General features: G+C 44.6%; 1 protein-coding gene across 2 annotated transcripts in view; it reads right to left on the bottom strand.

Moving 5' to 3' along the window:
- The window catches only part of Limd1 (LIM domain containing 1), a 54,770-nt gene that overhangs the window by 10,527 nt on the left and 28,678 nt on the right, over positions 1-15,565 (bottom strand). For both annotated transcript variants that reach the window (XM_027932263.2, XM_027932264.2), the window contains exons 3-4: positions 1,209-1,276; positions 650-712 (exon numbers count right to left, since the gene is read on the bottom strand). In XM_027932263.2, the coding sequence (XP_027788064.1) occupies positions 650-712; positions 1,209-1,276 (131 nt within the window). The remainder of the gene's footprint in view (positions 1-649; positions 713-1,208; positions 1,277-15,565) is intronic.

Raw genomic sequence — 15,565 nt, 5'->3', positions numbered from 1 at the left:
AGTAAATTAAAGACATTCTTAAAGGCAGGTTTCCAGTGGTGAACGATTCAATCCCTGTATTCACTAACTTCACAACCCAACCCCCTAGGGAAAAACTGTCCTTGCTGAAGAGACAAGGGCAAGCTCTGAGAGCCAGCAGCCAAACAAGAGATAGAACACATACAACCAGGGCCTAATTCTACTGTCTGAGAAGTTATGACAGGCCCCCAAACCTATCTTAGGAGCTTGAGCTGGACTGAATACAGGGGAAAAAACAACCCTATTCAACTGATTTTCTGCACTCAACTTCAAGTTGGCTGAGATTTCTGCAGTAAAACCAGGCTGCATTTGGCATGTACCTGAAATGCCACCAGATCACAGAGAAATCAGAGGGCCAATGTGATCCAAATAGTCCAGTGAAGGAGAGAACAAGATCAGAATCAACACTGTGCAGTCTGAATGATTAAAGCTGCAAATATTACAAAAAGCCAACAACGTGGGTTCTATTAGGGAAGCAGGCTGCACTTCACCGGGACTTCTTTTAATAAAACCAGCCGAGGCCACCAATTAAGATAATAAGCACTGTGCTCCGTTATTAATTTCTTTTTTCCCCCCGCAACTGCCTCCTCCTCCCAAGATGCTATGATCTTGTTCAGCTGATCTGACTCACCATGTCCATGATCAGATGTCCACAAAGAAAACACCTGTCAGCAGACTGCTGGAAGCCAGAGTACTGCAGAAGAAAGGGAAAAGAAGTCAAACCCAGGCTGGGTGGATGAATCAGCCACTTTCCCACCAGACCAGAGAATCATAAGCAATTTATGAGAACGATGTGTCACTCTGGGCAGGAATCTGTCATTTTACCCGAGAACAACGCAGCCATACACTGAGTCAGGAGCTATCTTCTGCCACAAAAGCCACTACAAATACTAACACCACCACTCTAACAGCAGCTGTGCTGGGCACCTACTGTGTGCCAGGATTTATGTAAAAAGCTGAATTCCTAAATGCAGAGGTTCTCAAAGAGGAGTTCCGGAGCGTCACCCCAGGAATAAGGGCTACCCTGGCATCTCCAGAAGATAGCCAGGGCCTGTCTGTCCAGCAGTGTGGCTTCCCAACAGAGCTGGGCAGTGCAGAGAATCCACCTCCTACTGTCTGGGTCCCCCCAGGCTCCTGGCCCTGTGCCTCTCTGGCCAGCACAGGGAGGGGAAGCTGGGTGACATACTCACCAGGAAGTCTTCCTCACAAAACACTTTGCCGTTGACAAAATAAAAGGCTTTTCCTCTCAGCTTCCGGCCTAAGGTAAAAAATACAAAGACAGTGTAAAAAAGAGAAATGCTAATGTGCAATGAGAACAGAGTGAAAGGAAAGGCGATGTCTTTTTTTTTTTTTTTTAACAGAAATAAACACATGTGTACAAAAAAAAAAAGGAAATGCCAACTGCCAGTAAGTTTCCGGTTACTAAGATGCCATGATTCTCAGCCATGGGCAGGCTAAGACAGAAGAAAGGATCCCCTGGAAGCTGCTATTTGGTATGAAGCCCTGAGAGCTGAGGGAATCATCCTATGCCCACCTTCTGGACCTCCTCTCTGCTTAGAAAGAAGCCAGAAACCTCAGGCGACAGGAGGATAGAGGCACACACTGGAGCGGGGTGCCGGCAACAGTGTCTTACAAAGCTGCCATTTTCCACTGGCTTTTTATTTTTTGGTACTGAGGACTGAACCCAGGAGTGCTTAACCACTGAGCCACATGCCTAGCCTTTAAAAATATATTTTATTTACAGACAGGGTCTCACTGAGTTGCTTAGCACCTCTCTAAGTTGCTGAGGCTGGCTTTGAACTTGTGATCCTCCTGCCTCAGCCTCCTGAGCTACTGGAATTACAGGGGTGCGCCACGGCACCAGGCACTCCACCAGCATTTATGACAGCCACTTTGACATGTTCTCCAGGGGATGCTTGTGACAACCTACCAGGGAATTCTACAAATTGGTTAACTTTATTTCTTCTGAGTTGTAGAAAACACACACTATTGGAAGGAGTTTTTTGTCTCAAAAAATAAAAAGGACTAGTGATGTAGCTCAGCGATAAAGTGCCCCGGAATTCAATCCCCAGTCCAGAAAGGAAATAATTATATACATATACATCTATATATATATAATTATTTCCTATATATAATATATATAATTATATATAATTATTTTCTATCTATAGTATATATATATATATACACACATACATATATATCATGTAAAGAATGACTCTTTATATATCTTCATATGATAAACATTCTTTATATATACCATACTAGATGCTAACAAATCAATAAGAAAAAGTAAAATGAGCAAAATGAGCAAAAGGAAAAGAAAGAGTATAGAAAAGAAAACCTGTTAAACCTTGAATAATAGGCAAGGTTATTATAAAAACCTAATATCTACAATATAATAAAAAGATGTTCAATCCCACCAGCAATCAGGATAATGAAATTAAGGCCACAGATTCTATCTCAATCCCACAGATTCACAAAAATGACTAAATCCGACAACACCATGTCATGGTGATGCTGGTGCAAGGGTCCATTGGGACAACCCTGAGAACAATTTGTCAAGAGCTAAAAATTCCTATAACCTATAGCCCATTGCCCTTGAGAAGATCCCCACATGCGAAAAAGGAGGCGTACGTGCAGATGTTCATGCAAAGTTGCTTACAGAAAAACGAGAAGTGTCTTCCGTGTTTCCCAAAATAGAAGAATTGATAAACAAACTGAGAAAGAATTTGAAATTATATTCAATGGATGTGATTCTACTCAGCATTCAATGTGAAGAAGCTAGATCTATACGTATCATTATTAATTGAACGAAAATTACGAATAAGGCAAATTTTCCAAACATACATCGATATGACATACATCTGTAAGCTCCAGCACACACACATGAACTAGCACTAGATGTGTTTTACTGGCAGTTGTGCATGTGAAACAGTAGGGATACGGGGACTGGAAGGAGCCATGCTCAATCCATTACAGCAGCTGCCCCGGGGAAGGAAGGGATGGGATGGGAAGGGCAACCAAGAGGATTTTCATCATCTATAATACTTTACATCCCTTATAAAAATATATAGAGCCCAAATGACAATGTAGAAGTGTCTGTGCGATCTGGGTGATAGGTAAATAAGGGTTATTTCCCACCATACTTTCCTGTAGTTCTAAACACACACACATGCACATGTGCGTGCACGCACATACACCCTGTAGATAAAACACTACGACCAAAGATGATATCCCTACACTACATGACAGAAAAGGATTTCACCTTAAATTATGCAAATAACTCAATAAATAGCACTATATGAAAAATAGGCAAAGAATGGGGAAAGACAAACCACAAAGGAGATATGAAGACCAATAACTGGAAGGAAATCTTCAGCTTTCTGCATGATTTAAAAAGACTAAAAACCGAATGAAATGGGGGTGGGATGGGGCTCAGACACCATGACCCTGTCTCTGAATAAAAAAAATAAAAAGGGCTAGGGATATAGTTCCGGGGTAAGTGTCCCTAGGTTCAATCCAGTAACCCCCCCCCCCAAAAAAAAAAGATAATTGGGTAAGAGCTGATCTGCTGCCCTCGATCCCTTCCCAAGAGCAAAGTGGCAAGGACAGAAAAATACCACATAATCAGAAAGGTTGAAAGCTTCACAACCAGAAGAAAAAACAGGTCACACATTGTTGATTGCAATTAAAGTCCAAGACTTCCCACAGAGGTGAATCCTGTTCTGAAGAGGGGAGACAGTCAGGCTGCAGTTTCGGATGGGACCACTAGAGAGAGCAAGGAGGACACCAGAAACTCACACTGGAATTCCCAGAGCAGGCTGAGCCTCCTCATCCAATGTGAGAGGAGCCGACTGCTTCCAGGAATGGGGACTGGGAAGTGCTAAGAAATCTGAGCAGGAAACCATTTTTTGTTTTACTAGGGGGCAGATGACCTCTATTCCAAAACTCACCAAGGGAAGACTATTCAACATGCAAAGCCCCGAGTCCTCTAGCGTGCTCACACACGGACTATCGGGCTTTTTCACCTACTAGATCAACTTTAAGTGCTGGGGATTGCCATCACTGCATATTCTTCTAAAGGACTGATGAGAGCATAGGTGATTAACTCTCCTTGGAAGGAAAAACTCTAAAACGTTTATCCCTGACTCAGTGGGGCTATCTGGGACTCAACTTTGGAAAGGATTAAAAATATGGATAAATATTTACTTAGATTTAAACCAGTGGCCTTAAAAGAATGATCACCAAAGTGTGAGGCAGAAATAAGATATGCCATGGTGTTGGTATCATGGAGCAGGACAAGGATACAAGGACTGGCCATGCTTCGAAATCACTCCCAAAAACCACTCCCAACTTTTGGGGTTTCCTTTTCTCCTCACAAAAATATGATGTTTGTTTATTCAGGATCCAACCCAGGGCCTCACATCGCTGGGCAAGCATTTTACCACTGAGCTACAGCCCTGGCCCACAACAGGACACTTGAGTGTTAAATGTCTTTGTTTCATAAGTAAGGAATAAGTAAGGTTCACTTGGGTGAACCTCAACCCAAGTGCGGGGTGGGCAGGCTGGGAACTCAGGTCTGGGACTCCGAAGCCCACGCTTGATTAAAGTAAACCACGGGACCATCCACCATGATGTAATGCTCACTGAACACACACCTATATGCAGAACCCTGCTTCTCTCTTCCTACCAGAGGATGGAGAAGGGAATTTTCATTATTTAAGGAGTTTTTATGTACTGACCCCTTCACTTACATCATATCACACTTAAGTACCATGTACATGTGTGTAAAACTTCCTTGTGAGGACACACATTTGGATATAATCTGATTGATGACTGGCTCCCATCTCCCACCTGTAAACAGGTGAAGTTACAACTCATTTCTCTTTCTCAAAGGAAGGGGAAATAGTGGGTATTACTGTACGTCCAGTTTTACTTGTCACAGTAAATGGCCTTCAGGGAAGCTTCAGTCAAAAAACAGACTAAAATCTATATAATTTTTGGAGAAAAGGCACACTGAAGAGTAAGGCCAGGCAGGGAACAGCAAGCAACCTGGCCTTGAGAAGAATGAAAGAAAAAGACAGGGGATGTGGCTCAGTAGTTGAGCATCCCTGGGTTTATCCCCACTATCATGAAGGAAGGAAGGAAGGAAGGGAGGGAGGGAAGAAGGGAGGGAGACAAGACATGAACTAAATCCATGCTAAATCACTCCAGATCTCACCAATGAAAGACACCAACTAGCCTAGAAATTCCTGGCACTGCTGCCACTTGACTGAAAGTTCCAATCAAGGACAGGATCCAGAAGATCCTCATTAACATCTACGTTATAGCACCTAACCACCACTCGGTGGCACCAAATCATAGCCTGAACCAGGACAGACTGGGGCTGCACAACCCACTGAGAATTCATGGCTGGCAGGGGAGGCACGATGAGGCCAGCTCATCAACCTTCTGATATTGTGCCTCTGCATTTTAGCATCTGAACCTCACTTACTGTATTATGCTGGCGCTTTAGTGAATCTTCATTTTGCCAATGGGGAAACTAAAAGAGGTCAGTTGAACTTACCCACATAGCTAAAATTTAAAAATGTTGACATTCGAACCCAAGTCATTGCAGGGCAAAGTCCAATACTGTCCACCCTGGGGACCACTGAGTTAGATTACCCCTCAGGCAAGTCTTTGAACCAGCATTTTCCACTTGATACAATTCATCTTGGTCAAGTCAAAGTTCTAAGACCTATACTATGGCCTAGATAATTAGCCTCCAACAACAACAACAACAAAAAATGTTGGGGTAGAACTGTCAGAGTTAGATTTTTTAAATTCTAGTTTCAGAGTCACCCTGATTCCTGATGAGGAATTCCCACCCCACCCCACCCCCACCAGGAAAAAGCTACTAATATGCATACTAAGCATATAGCAAAGAACTGGGCTTTCCTGAGTTCTGTATTACAGCAAAGATGTCCTTTTCCTATTTAACATGGTTTATGAAACATTAACTGATATAAGCGCACAGAGAATCAACTACAAAAGACACTTTCCATGGATGCAGTGAATGAATATTTTATATTTGCCTTCAGGGAACCTTCAGACAAAAAGAAAAAAAAAAAGCATCTGATAAAGTCAGTGTGGATTAATGAGGGACACAGCGAGGGTGGCAAAGAGAGGCCAGCCATTTACTGTGACAAGTAAAACTGGACGTACAGTAATACCCACTATTTCCCCTTCCTTTGAGAAAGAGAAATGAGTTGTAACTTCACCGCAAATTTCAGTTCCCAAATAACCTCTCCAACAAGTAAAAATGCAGGGTTTTCCCAATCATGATCGAACTTCCTGAGAAAAGGAAGTAAAAAATTAGCACAACATCATCATCTACATTGTATTTTTATTGTCCTGTCACAATTAATAACCTCTACCTGTTACCTACAGTGGCTGCCAGTCACACGAAGCTATTTGCATATAAGTTGGATTAAAAGTTCAGTTCCAGTTCTTGAACTAGTACATTTCAAGTATTAGATGGCCGCTTGGGTCCAGATAGCTCTAGAACATTCGCATCATAGCACAAAATTCTACCTCATCTACTCCTTCAAACAGCTGTTTCCAGAGGAGGTTAACTCTTAAAAGGTATTGCTAATAATAAAGCAACAGAAAGAAACCAACTGACTTGCTTCAGCTCAAATGAAATGGATATCCAACTTGGATTATGCAGGCTCACCTGTCTTGGTAAGCCAGGGAACATGGCAGAAAGGTGGAAAGTGGAAATGTACTCAGGCTTGGGGTCCGAACATACCTTTGCCTCTTCCCAGAAAGAAGACCTTGGCCTGTCACCTAACCCCTTCAGGTTCCTTGGCAGAAGGTGTAGAGTAGGGCCAGGACAGAACTGGGAATCACAGTTGGGAACCCAGCAGAGAACCAGCTCCTATGAAGTATCTGTCTTAAGTTACTATTGCCAGGGTCCCTTTAATGACCTTCAGTTTCCTCATATGAAAGCTACATGAGCTAAAATTCACAACCACTGTCATCTCCCTCTTTGTCCAAATCCTCCACGTCACTACTTCCTTCTCGGTTTATTTGTGGTAAAGGGCCTGGTTTGGAGGTTGTTTTATTTTAATTTCCACCTGTCAGATTTTATTTTCTTATAAAATACAGTAATATAGAAAAATGAAACATAAAATCCAAGCCTCAATTATAGTTATTATCTAATTCAACTGACACAAAGTCACCATGACAAATTGTTACAAAACTTCCTAAATACCCTCCACCTCTGTGCTCCTCTCCTATGGGCTGGTCTGAGGACCACACTTTGAGTAGCCCTGCTTCATGCTCCAGTTCTCTTCTCACTTGCCACTCCCAGGTTGCTTGATTGGTAGGTTGGTTGACTGATTTATCTTAACAGTTTCATAGAGTCATTCTTTTTGTTTTTCATTCCTACTATTCTAGGCCATTATCATCTAGATCAGGGAGGAGAACATGGCAGAGATTAAAAACCCAGAGATGTGCCAAGGTTCTTCTTTGAGCATTCAGCAGTGTGTGCTGACTGGCTCATGGATGTGAGGGAACTAATCAAGGTCAGGGACAGGCATCTGAAGGATGAGCAAAAACAATGCTTGATGTTTGCTCACAAGGGCTGGAGGCAGTGCCAATTCCCACCAGCGCCAGAAGTGAGGAACCGTGAGCCCTAGCCTGAGCTCTGCTTCGAACTCACCTAACAAGCCATAAAAGCAAGACTGGAAAGACCATTTCCAAACAACTTAACTGCATCCTGGAACAACACAGCTCAGAAGATTTAAAGAACACAAAATATCCGGGACTCAATTAAAAAAAACTTTCAATGTCTGCCATCCAATCAAAGGTCACCGGGCATAGAGAGGCAGGAAAACATGACCCATAGTGAAGAGAACAGACCTGGCACAGATATTACCATAAACAGAGAAGGGAAAATGATGGCTACTTATTACTATATTCCACATGTCCAAATGTTAAATAGCACCATGGAAGATATTTTAAAAACCCCAACTGAACTCTAAGAGGTAAGAACTAAAATGTCGGGCATGAAAAAAAAATTGGATAAATTAATGGCAAATTACACATAAGTAAGCTATGGGACAATTTCAAGATGCTTAATATAAGGATCCCTGGAGTCCCTGAAGCAGAGGGGAGGAAGGGTGTAGCAGAAAACTTTGAAAAAAATAACATCAAAACATTTTCAGCTGGGTGCAGTGGCGCACGCCTGTAATCCCAGCGGCTTGGGAGACTGAGGGAGGAGGATCACAAGTTCAAAGCCAGCCTCAGCAACAGCAAGATGCTAAGCAACTCAGTGAGACCCTGTCTCTAAATAAAATACAAAATGCGGCTGGGGATGTGGCTCAGTGGTTGAGTGCCCCTGAATTCAATCCCCAGTACCAAAAAAAAAAAAAAAATCAAAGATGCCTATGTAGGTACAGCATACATTTATTTTGTTTCCTTTTGATATTGAGTTACAAATTATTTTCTTCTTCCATGTACATTTTTTATTATATCACTATATTGAATGTGTGATATTTAAAATGCAACAAAATGATAAATTCTACTGATAATTTCTTACTAATCAGTAAACTCTTATTAGAAAAGATTTTGGAATTAGACTCTTTTTTATGTACAGTCCAATATCTACATGTGACCATTTAAAATAATTAATTAAAAATGAAATAAAATGAAGAATTCAGTTCCTCAGTCACATTAGCCACATTTCAAATGCTCCAAAGTCACTTGTGGCCAGGGGCTGCTGTCATGGACAGTGCAAGTCTAGAGTTGAGAGGCCAGAGGGAAAAAGTCCAGAGGAAAGCAGAGGGGCAGGTAAGCAGGACAGCCACAGAGCCAGGGCAAGTTCCCAACCTTGGTGTTGATCCCTAGGACGCGCGCCCCTCATGTTGGCAGTCCTCTCTCTCTCTGCAGGTAGAGCCAAGAATCTGCATGGTCACAGGCTCCTTATGGCCATGACTAATTCACAGTAAAGGCTCAGAATGTGGGCATGGCAATCGAGGTGTAGGTCACACCCAAGTTACACTCTGAAGTACAGTTCAGATCCCGCAGGCTGTTCATGGGATACGCAGGAAGATGCTGATATTGTCCTGCTCTCTGGGACTTCATGACCTTTGATGGGGCCACAAAGTCTGGCCTGGCAAATCAAGTCTGGCCTCCATTCCAGTGCACCCTTGAGATGAACCCAAGGGACCTCTGAAAACCCACCGAGTCAAAATCACTCCTCTGCACACTCCTGACCCACGCAGCCCTCTGCCCGGCTCCAGTCTATTTGAGTTGTTCCCTGACCTCTTCTCGCCCACTGACTTCCTTCAGTGTCTACCCACTCTTCCTTTCCCACATTCCTGATCTTCAGTTTCTCCCTTAGACCCAGCTGACTCACTCGGCTCATACAGAAATGGGGAACGTGATGAGAAACACTGGGGCAATTGAATGGCTCAGAAATTCAGAATCAAAGGCCTTAAAAGAGAGAGACCTCCGATCAGAGCCCTCAGCTCATTGTCTCCTCTGGGGCATCCCAGAACTGATACCACCCACCCTATTCCAAGTCCCGGGCAATCTCCTGCCCTCAGAACCCGAGGGTAGCTGAGTACCTCAGTCTTCATTGTCACACAGCCCTGAGGCAAACTGGAGAAGTCCAGGAGGAGCCCATGCCCAGCGCCAGGTTCCTTCCTCTGGCACGTGTTCTTTCTAAGCAAAGATCACTTTAGGAGAGTGGTCTTGAGTGAGGGCTCCGGATCCGCGTGGTCTTGGGTTCGAGTGCCAACCACACTACTTAAGAGCAGTGTAACCAACAACAAGCAGATTGACTCTCCAACCCACTAAATGCTTGACTGTAAAAGGACGGTTAAAAATAATGCTGATCTGACCGGATTGTGACAAGGACTCACTCAGCGAGCAGCTGTGGGTGAAGGGCTTATGTGGCCCTGGGCCCACAGCAAGCTGGAGAGTATAGACACAGAATGATGACTGCTGCGGCAGGCAGCCGTGATCAGCTGGGTGAAGCTCAACCAAGTCAGAGGTGTGAGCATTTCCAGAGGCGAGGCTGCCGAGGTCACTTACAGAGTCAACGGAACAGGTGGAGGCTTTCAGAGGTGGTATCGAGACTTTGTAAGAAAAACAAAATAGCTGACAAGAGCCTTCCTGTAATTCAGAGGTGAACTTACCTGGGGGTCAAAGTGTGTATTCATTCACAAAAAACCCTCTGATCCAGGGGTAGGCTGAGTTCTACTGTCCTATTTACCTCAGCTGACAACATGATGTTCTGTGAGCGTTCGACGCAGCCTTTGCCTAACTCGGACAGACTTTCCACTGGTCCAGTATGAGTAATGGATTCCAGGACTAGAGTCGGTCACCATCTTTAGGAGGCATGGCACTGGGTTTTCGGAAGGCGAGATAAGGAATGGCATGAATTCTCGTTTTGCTAAGGCTGGCAGATCAGAGCGCATCCCCTCGCCCAGGATTATAAACACAAGCCTCCTCCACTGAAATCAACCTGCTCTGGCCTTTGCATCCCAGCACTATCCCCTGAGGGGACCTGGTCCAGCCCTCTGTGGCTCTCCTCATTCCTTGGAGCCTTGAGATCAGCTGCCTCCCGAACACCCCAAGTTCCATGGGCTCCTGGAGGGAGAGTATGTGGGCTGAGGGCTCTGACATTTTCCAGTTCTTACAGCTGAAAATTTATAGCAACTGTAAATGCAACGTGGCCAACAGGTTTAACCTCGGCTCTGGGATGGAATTTGGTTATTACAAAATGAACAAAATCTTATTTGGGGGGACCTAAGACTGCCTGGGGTGAGAATGCAGGGCCTCTCCTTTCTCCCTAAGAGTCTGTTCTAGAAGGTGCCCAGGAGAACTCCACTTGACCCCTCAAGTCGGCACACTCTTCCTTCTCATTCCACCTCTCCAGAGCTAGACAGGCGCCAGCTTCTCCTCCAGACAGGCCACTCCACACACACACGCCTGCGTGGCCACTGGACCCCCCTCCAGGGTGTGCCCATGGCCTCTGGAGAGCAACCAGCCAGGAGCCAGGGCCACGTCAGGTGGGCGTGGCCTGAGTGGGGAGAAGGGAGACCTCAGCACACATTGCCATGGCAACCACACTCAAGGCCCAAAACCTAAGAAAGAAGAAAACTTTAGCAAACCACAGAGACACCCACACATTGCTCCCTGAGTAAGTATTCTGGAAAACCGAGCAGACAATTCAGGGAGGGGGTGGATGCACAAAGACACTCACTATGTGTGATTACATGAAAACCTGAAACAGGCTCAAGGCCATGACGCCCCGTACAGCTCAGTGGACGACCATGTACTGGTGACATATTACTATGAAATTAACGCTAAGTCAGAAAAGATACAATATTTCTATTCTATCATCACAGCTCTAAAATAAAGTGTGGATATATCTGGACAAAAATGGGTAGAGAAAACTGAAGGCAAGGCTGCTCTTCTACAATGCTAACATGAGGGTTTCTGTCTTTAAATTTTCCTCTGTGGGCTGGGGTTGTGGCTCAGTGGTAGAGCACTTGCCTAGCATGTGTGAGGCACTGGGTTCATACCTCGGCACCACATTAAAAAATAAATACATAAATAAAGGTGCTGTGTCTATCTTAAAAAATTTTTCCTTTGCGGTTTTCATGTGGTTTGCACAACTCAAAGTGAACTAAACACCTCCGCCTCTCATCAGAGGATGGGGAAATGTACATATCTATCTGTTCAGTAAACCCACCTTGGTGCCCAGGAGAATCTGTACCTATCCGCCTATGGGCAAAGGCTTGCCGACTCCTGGCAGAACACCACGGAGCCTTGCAGGCCCCAGGAAGATGCGAGCAGGAGCCTTCCACTAGCCTCTGTCTCGTGAGGGAGGAGGCTTTCTGCCCTCCATTCAGGACAGAGCTGCGGGCTCTGGGAGTACTTCACTACATCCTTCAATGTTTCTCAACATCCCATAACTTGTGCCATAGTCACCCAACCTCTCTGGTTTGTATCATTCCTTCAGTTTCTGGGACAAGGACCCAGGATACTGGCACCTTTGGCCTATTCTTTGTGTTGTGTATGTGTCTTGGTCCATTTTCTGTTGCTATAACTGAAGAGCACAGACTGGTTTATAAGAATACAGGTTTATTCAGCTCACAGTTCTGGAGGTCTGAGGGTGGAGGTCCATATCTGATGAGGTCCTTTTTGGTAATGAGGACTTGGCACAGTACCAGGCAGCACAGGGCATCTCTTGGTGAGATGGAACAAGCCTGTATCAGCTCAGGTCTCCTCCACTAATGCAGAGCCACTAATGCAATCATGGAGCGTCACCCTCATTGACCTCATCTAATGCTGTTTGCATCCCAACAAACACATGACTTCAGGGATTAAGTTTCAACGTGAGTTTTGGAGGGGACGAACACCCCAACCATAGCAGTACCTAAGTAATAAACTGTTTGAACCTCTTAAGAACCTTGCTATCTTTACCAGTCAAACCAGTGAAATGTTGGCCTGGCTTTATAAATGTATGTGAGCTTGACTGTATCTCAACATTATATATTTTTTTTTGAGAGAGAGAGAGAATTTTAATATTTATTTTTTAGTTTTTGGCGGACACAACATCTTTGTTTGTATGTGGTGCTGAGGATCGAACCCGGGCCGCATGCATGCCAGGCGAGCGCGCTACCGCTTGAGCTACATCCCAGCCCTCAACATTATATTTTAAATGTGAATCAATAAAATCCAAGAAATGTGTGTGCAGACCTACAGATATATACATATAGCCATAATCTAGCTTTAAATACCATAAAGAGAGGCTCAGCAACAGTTTGCCTACCATGCATGAGGCCCTGGGTTCAATTCCCAGCACTGTAGGAAAAATAAAAAATTTAAGGATAAATACCATGTATGTAGTAGAGTTTTTCTCAGTGCGGAGCATTGTTTGGTTTTCTTTGTGAGGTGTGGCCAAGGAATTAATCAAGGGCTTCATTTTGCTAAGGATACACTCTATCACTAAGCTATACCTCCAGACCTATATGAGGTTTTAAGCTAGATTATTTTCTAGTTTAAAATGAAAAACAAAATGGAAAAATAGAAAATGTATAGGGGGCTAGGGATGTAGCTCAGTGGTAGAGCAGTTGCCCAGTATGCACAAGGCTCTGGGTTTGATCCCCAGCACCCAAAAAAACAAACCAAAAAAGCACATACACATATATTCTGAAATACACTAATCAGGCTCTATTATCAGAACATGAAAAAGAACAAAGAAAACATCTTATTTTGCGTGAGTCAGAGAAATGGGAACATATAAGTCAAACCTAGAGGCAGGAGCCCTAGTTGCTGGTGCTAGTTCAGCTGCCAGGTTTTGGACCTTGAAAACATCTCTCTTTTTTTCTTTGAACTGAGAATTGAACCCAGGAGTGCTTTACCCTTGAGCCACACCTCTGGTCATTTTTGAGACAGGATCTTGGTAAATTGCTGAGGCTGGCCTTGAACTTGTGAGGCTGGGCCTTGAACTTCATGAGTGGCTGGGATTACAGGCATGCACCATCATTCCTGGCTCTTTGGAAACGTCTCTCCACTCTCTGCCCCCATTTTCTCTTTTAAGAAAGGGGTAAACTGGACCCTCCCTGGCCCCTCAGTGTGCCGTCTTCATGGTGCTGAAGCTCACTGAGACACACTCGAGGACCTGCAGAGCTGGAACACAGCACCGGGTGCCTCCTCACCCTGCTGAAAGCCAAGCTAAAGGGCAGCAATAAGTCAACTGAACAAAGACAAATGACTTCTAGTGCCCAAAAGAAGCTGCTTCGACACATGCCTGGCTCTCCAATATGCCAACTGCTCTATACAATGGAGAGACGCGGGTGACAGAAGGAGTGTCTGCCCCATGGCACACAGCACCCTGCTGAGCTTGCGCACAAGCACAGCTCCTTCAACAGCTCTGTTCTAGGGCTGGTGTGCTGGCACCAGAGCATGACGTCACGAACAAGCAAGGAAAATGTGCCAGATTCAGAAGCCAGGGTTCCTTCCTGCAAGAGGAGGAACCTGAGTGGGGTCTTCAGGCTGGACAGATTTTAAATGCACAAAATGAGTGAGAAGAAGAGACTGCAGGGAACAGTGTGGCTACAGGTGTGGAAGTGGGAAAGAGAAATCCAGTTTAGCTGTGATAGGAAGCAGGAAGTGAGGGGACAGGGACTAGACTACGAACATATCAAGAAAACCCACATCAGCTCTGTCATTAAGTATCTGCGCTGGCCACAACTGGAAACAATGTAAACCTATTCTATGAAGGAATAGAGCGCTATTCCAGTAGCCACAGGTGGAACCAGCTGATTCACCTACAATGGTGTCCCTTAAAATCTCTTTGTTGAAAGCCCAACCTCCAACACAGTGGGTACGGTGGTAGGGCCTTTGGGAGGTGAAGCCCTCATGAATGGATCTTGTGCCCTTCTGAGAGGCCCCAGAAAGCTCAGTCCCCCTTTTATAAGCACCCAGAGATGACCATCTAGGAACCAGAAAGAGACATCCTTCCCAGACACCAAATCAGCTGGCACCTCAATAATGAACTTCCCCGCTTCTATTACCATGATAAATCAATGTCTGTTTGTAAGTCACTCAGTCCAAGGTGCTGTGACATTACAGCAGCCCAGAACACCGAGACACTCATCCATAGGCTTTTCTCCCCAAAGGCTTCCCTAGTTCAAATAGTAACTGCTTACGGTGAAAAACAATCTCTGATTCATATTTATTTGCTTTCTTTTGGTAAACAGAGCAAATATTGATAAATACCTGTGGAAATCAAAGGTCAAAGATAATTTGGGGGGAAGATACAGGGGATTGAACCCAGAGGTGCTTAACCACCAAGTCACATCCTCAGTCCTTTTTGAGACAGGGTCTTGCTAAGTTGCTTAGAGCCTTGCTAATTTGCTGAGGCTGGCCTTGAACCTGCAATCCTTCTGTCTTACCTCCTGAGCTGCTGGGATTACAGGCATGCACCACGGAACCTGGCCAGAGATAATTTTTAAAGGACTATCTGATTGCAACTCCCATTCAGATAAACCACAAACACAAGTCAAAGATTTTTATTGAACTCATGTCAACTCACTTGGCCAACTGGGACAATGCAAAGAACCACATGTACAGGCCATCAGAAGGCAGAAATCAATTTGCTTACTAGATGCAAAACTGGTCAAGCTCCACAAAGCAACCATGATCAACTGCATCACCACCACACACACTCTGCACTGCTGTGAACGAGCCGTATGGATCACCACCAGCAGTCCCCTGGTGACAGTGTCACAGAGCTCAAAGACCAAGACAATCGAAGACCACACAACTCCTAGGTGTTTCCACCGAGGACACACAGATTTCCAGGTCAAAATCTCTTCCAGCTTTTCCCTACAAAGTGAACAATGACCAACACATGAACTGAACTTTAAGGCATGTGTTTTGGGGGAACCGGAGTGAGGACTCAAGTGCAAGGAGAGAACTCAAGCTTCTGCCTGGACCTTCAGGGCTCAGCAGGTCGGGAGTCAGGTCCATACACTGG

The sequence above is a fragment of the Marmota flaviventris genome, chromosome 1 (genome assembly GCF_047511675.1).
Source record: "Marmota flaviventris isolate mMarFla1 chromosome 1, mMarFla1.hap1, whole genome shotgun sequence".
In the NCBI taxonomy this organism is placed as follows: Eukaryota; Metazoa; Chordata; class Mammalia; order Rodentia; family Sciuridae; genus Marmota; species Marmota flaviventris.
This window is presented reverse-complemented; position numbering and strand designations above follow the sequence as displayed.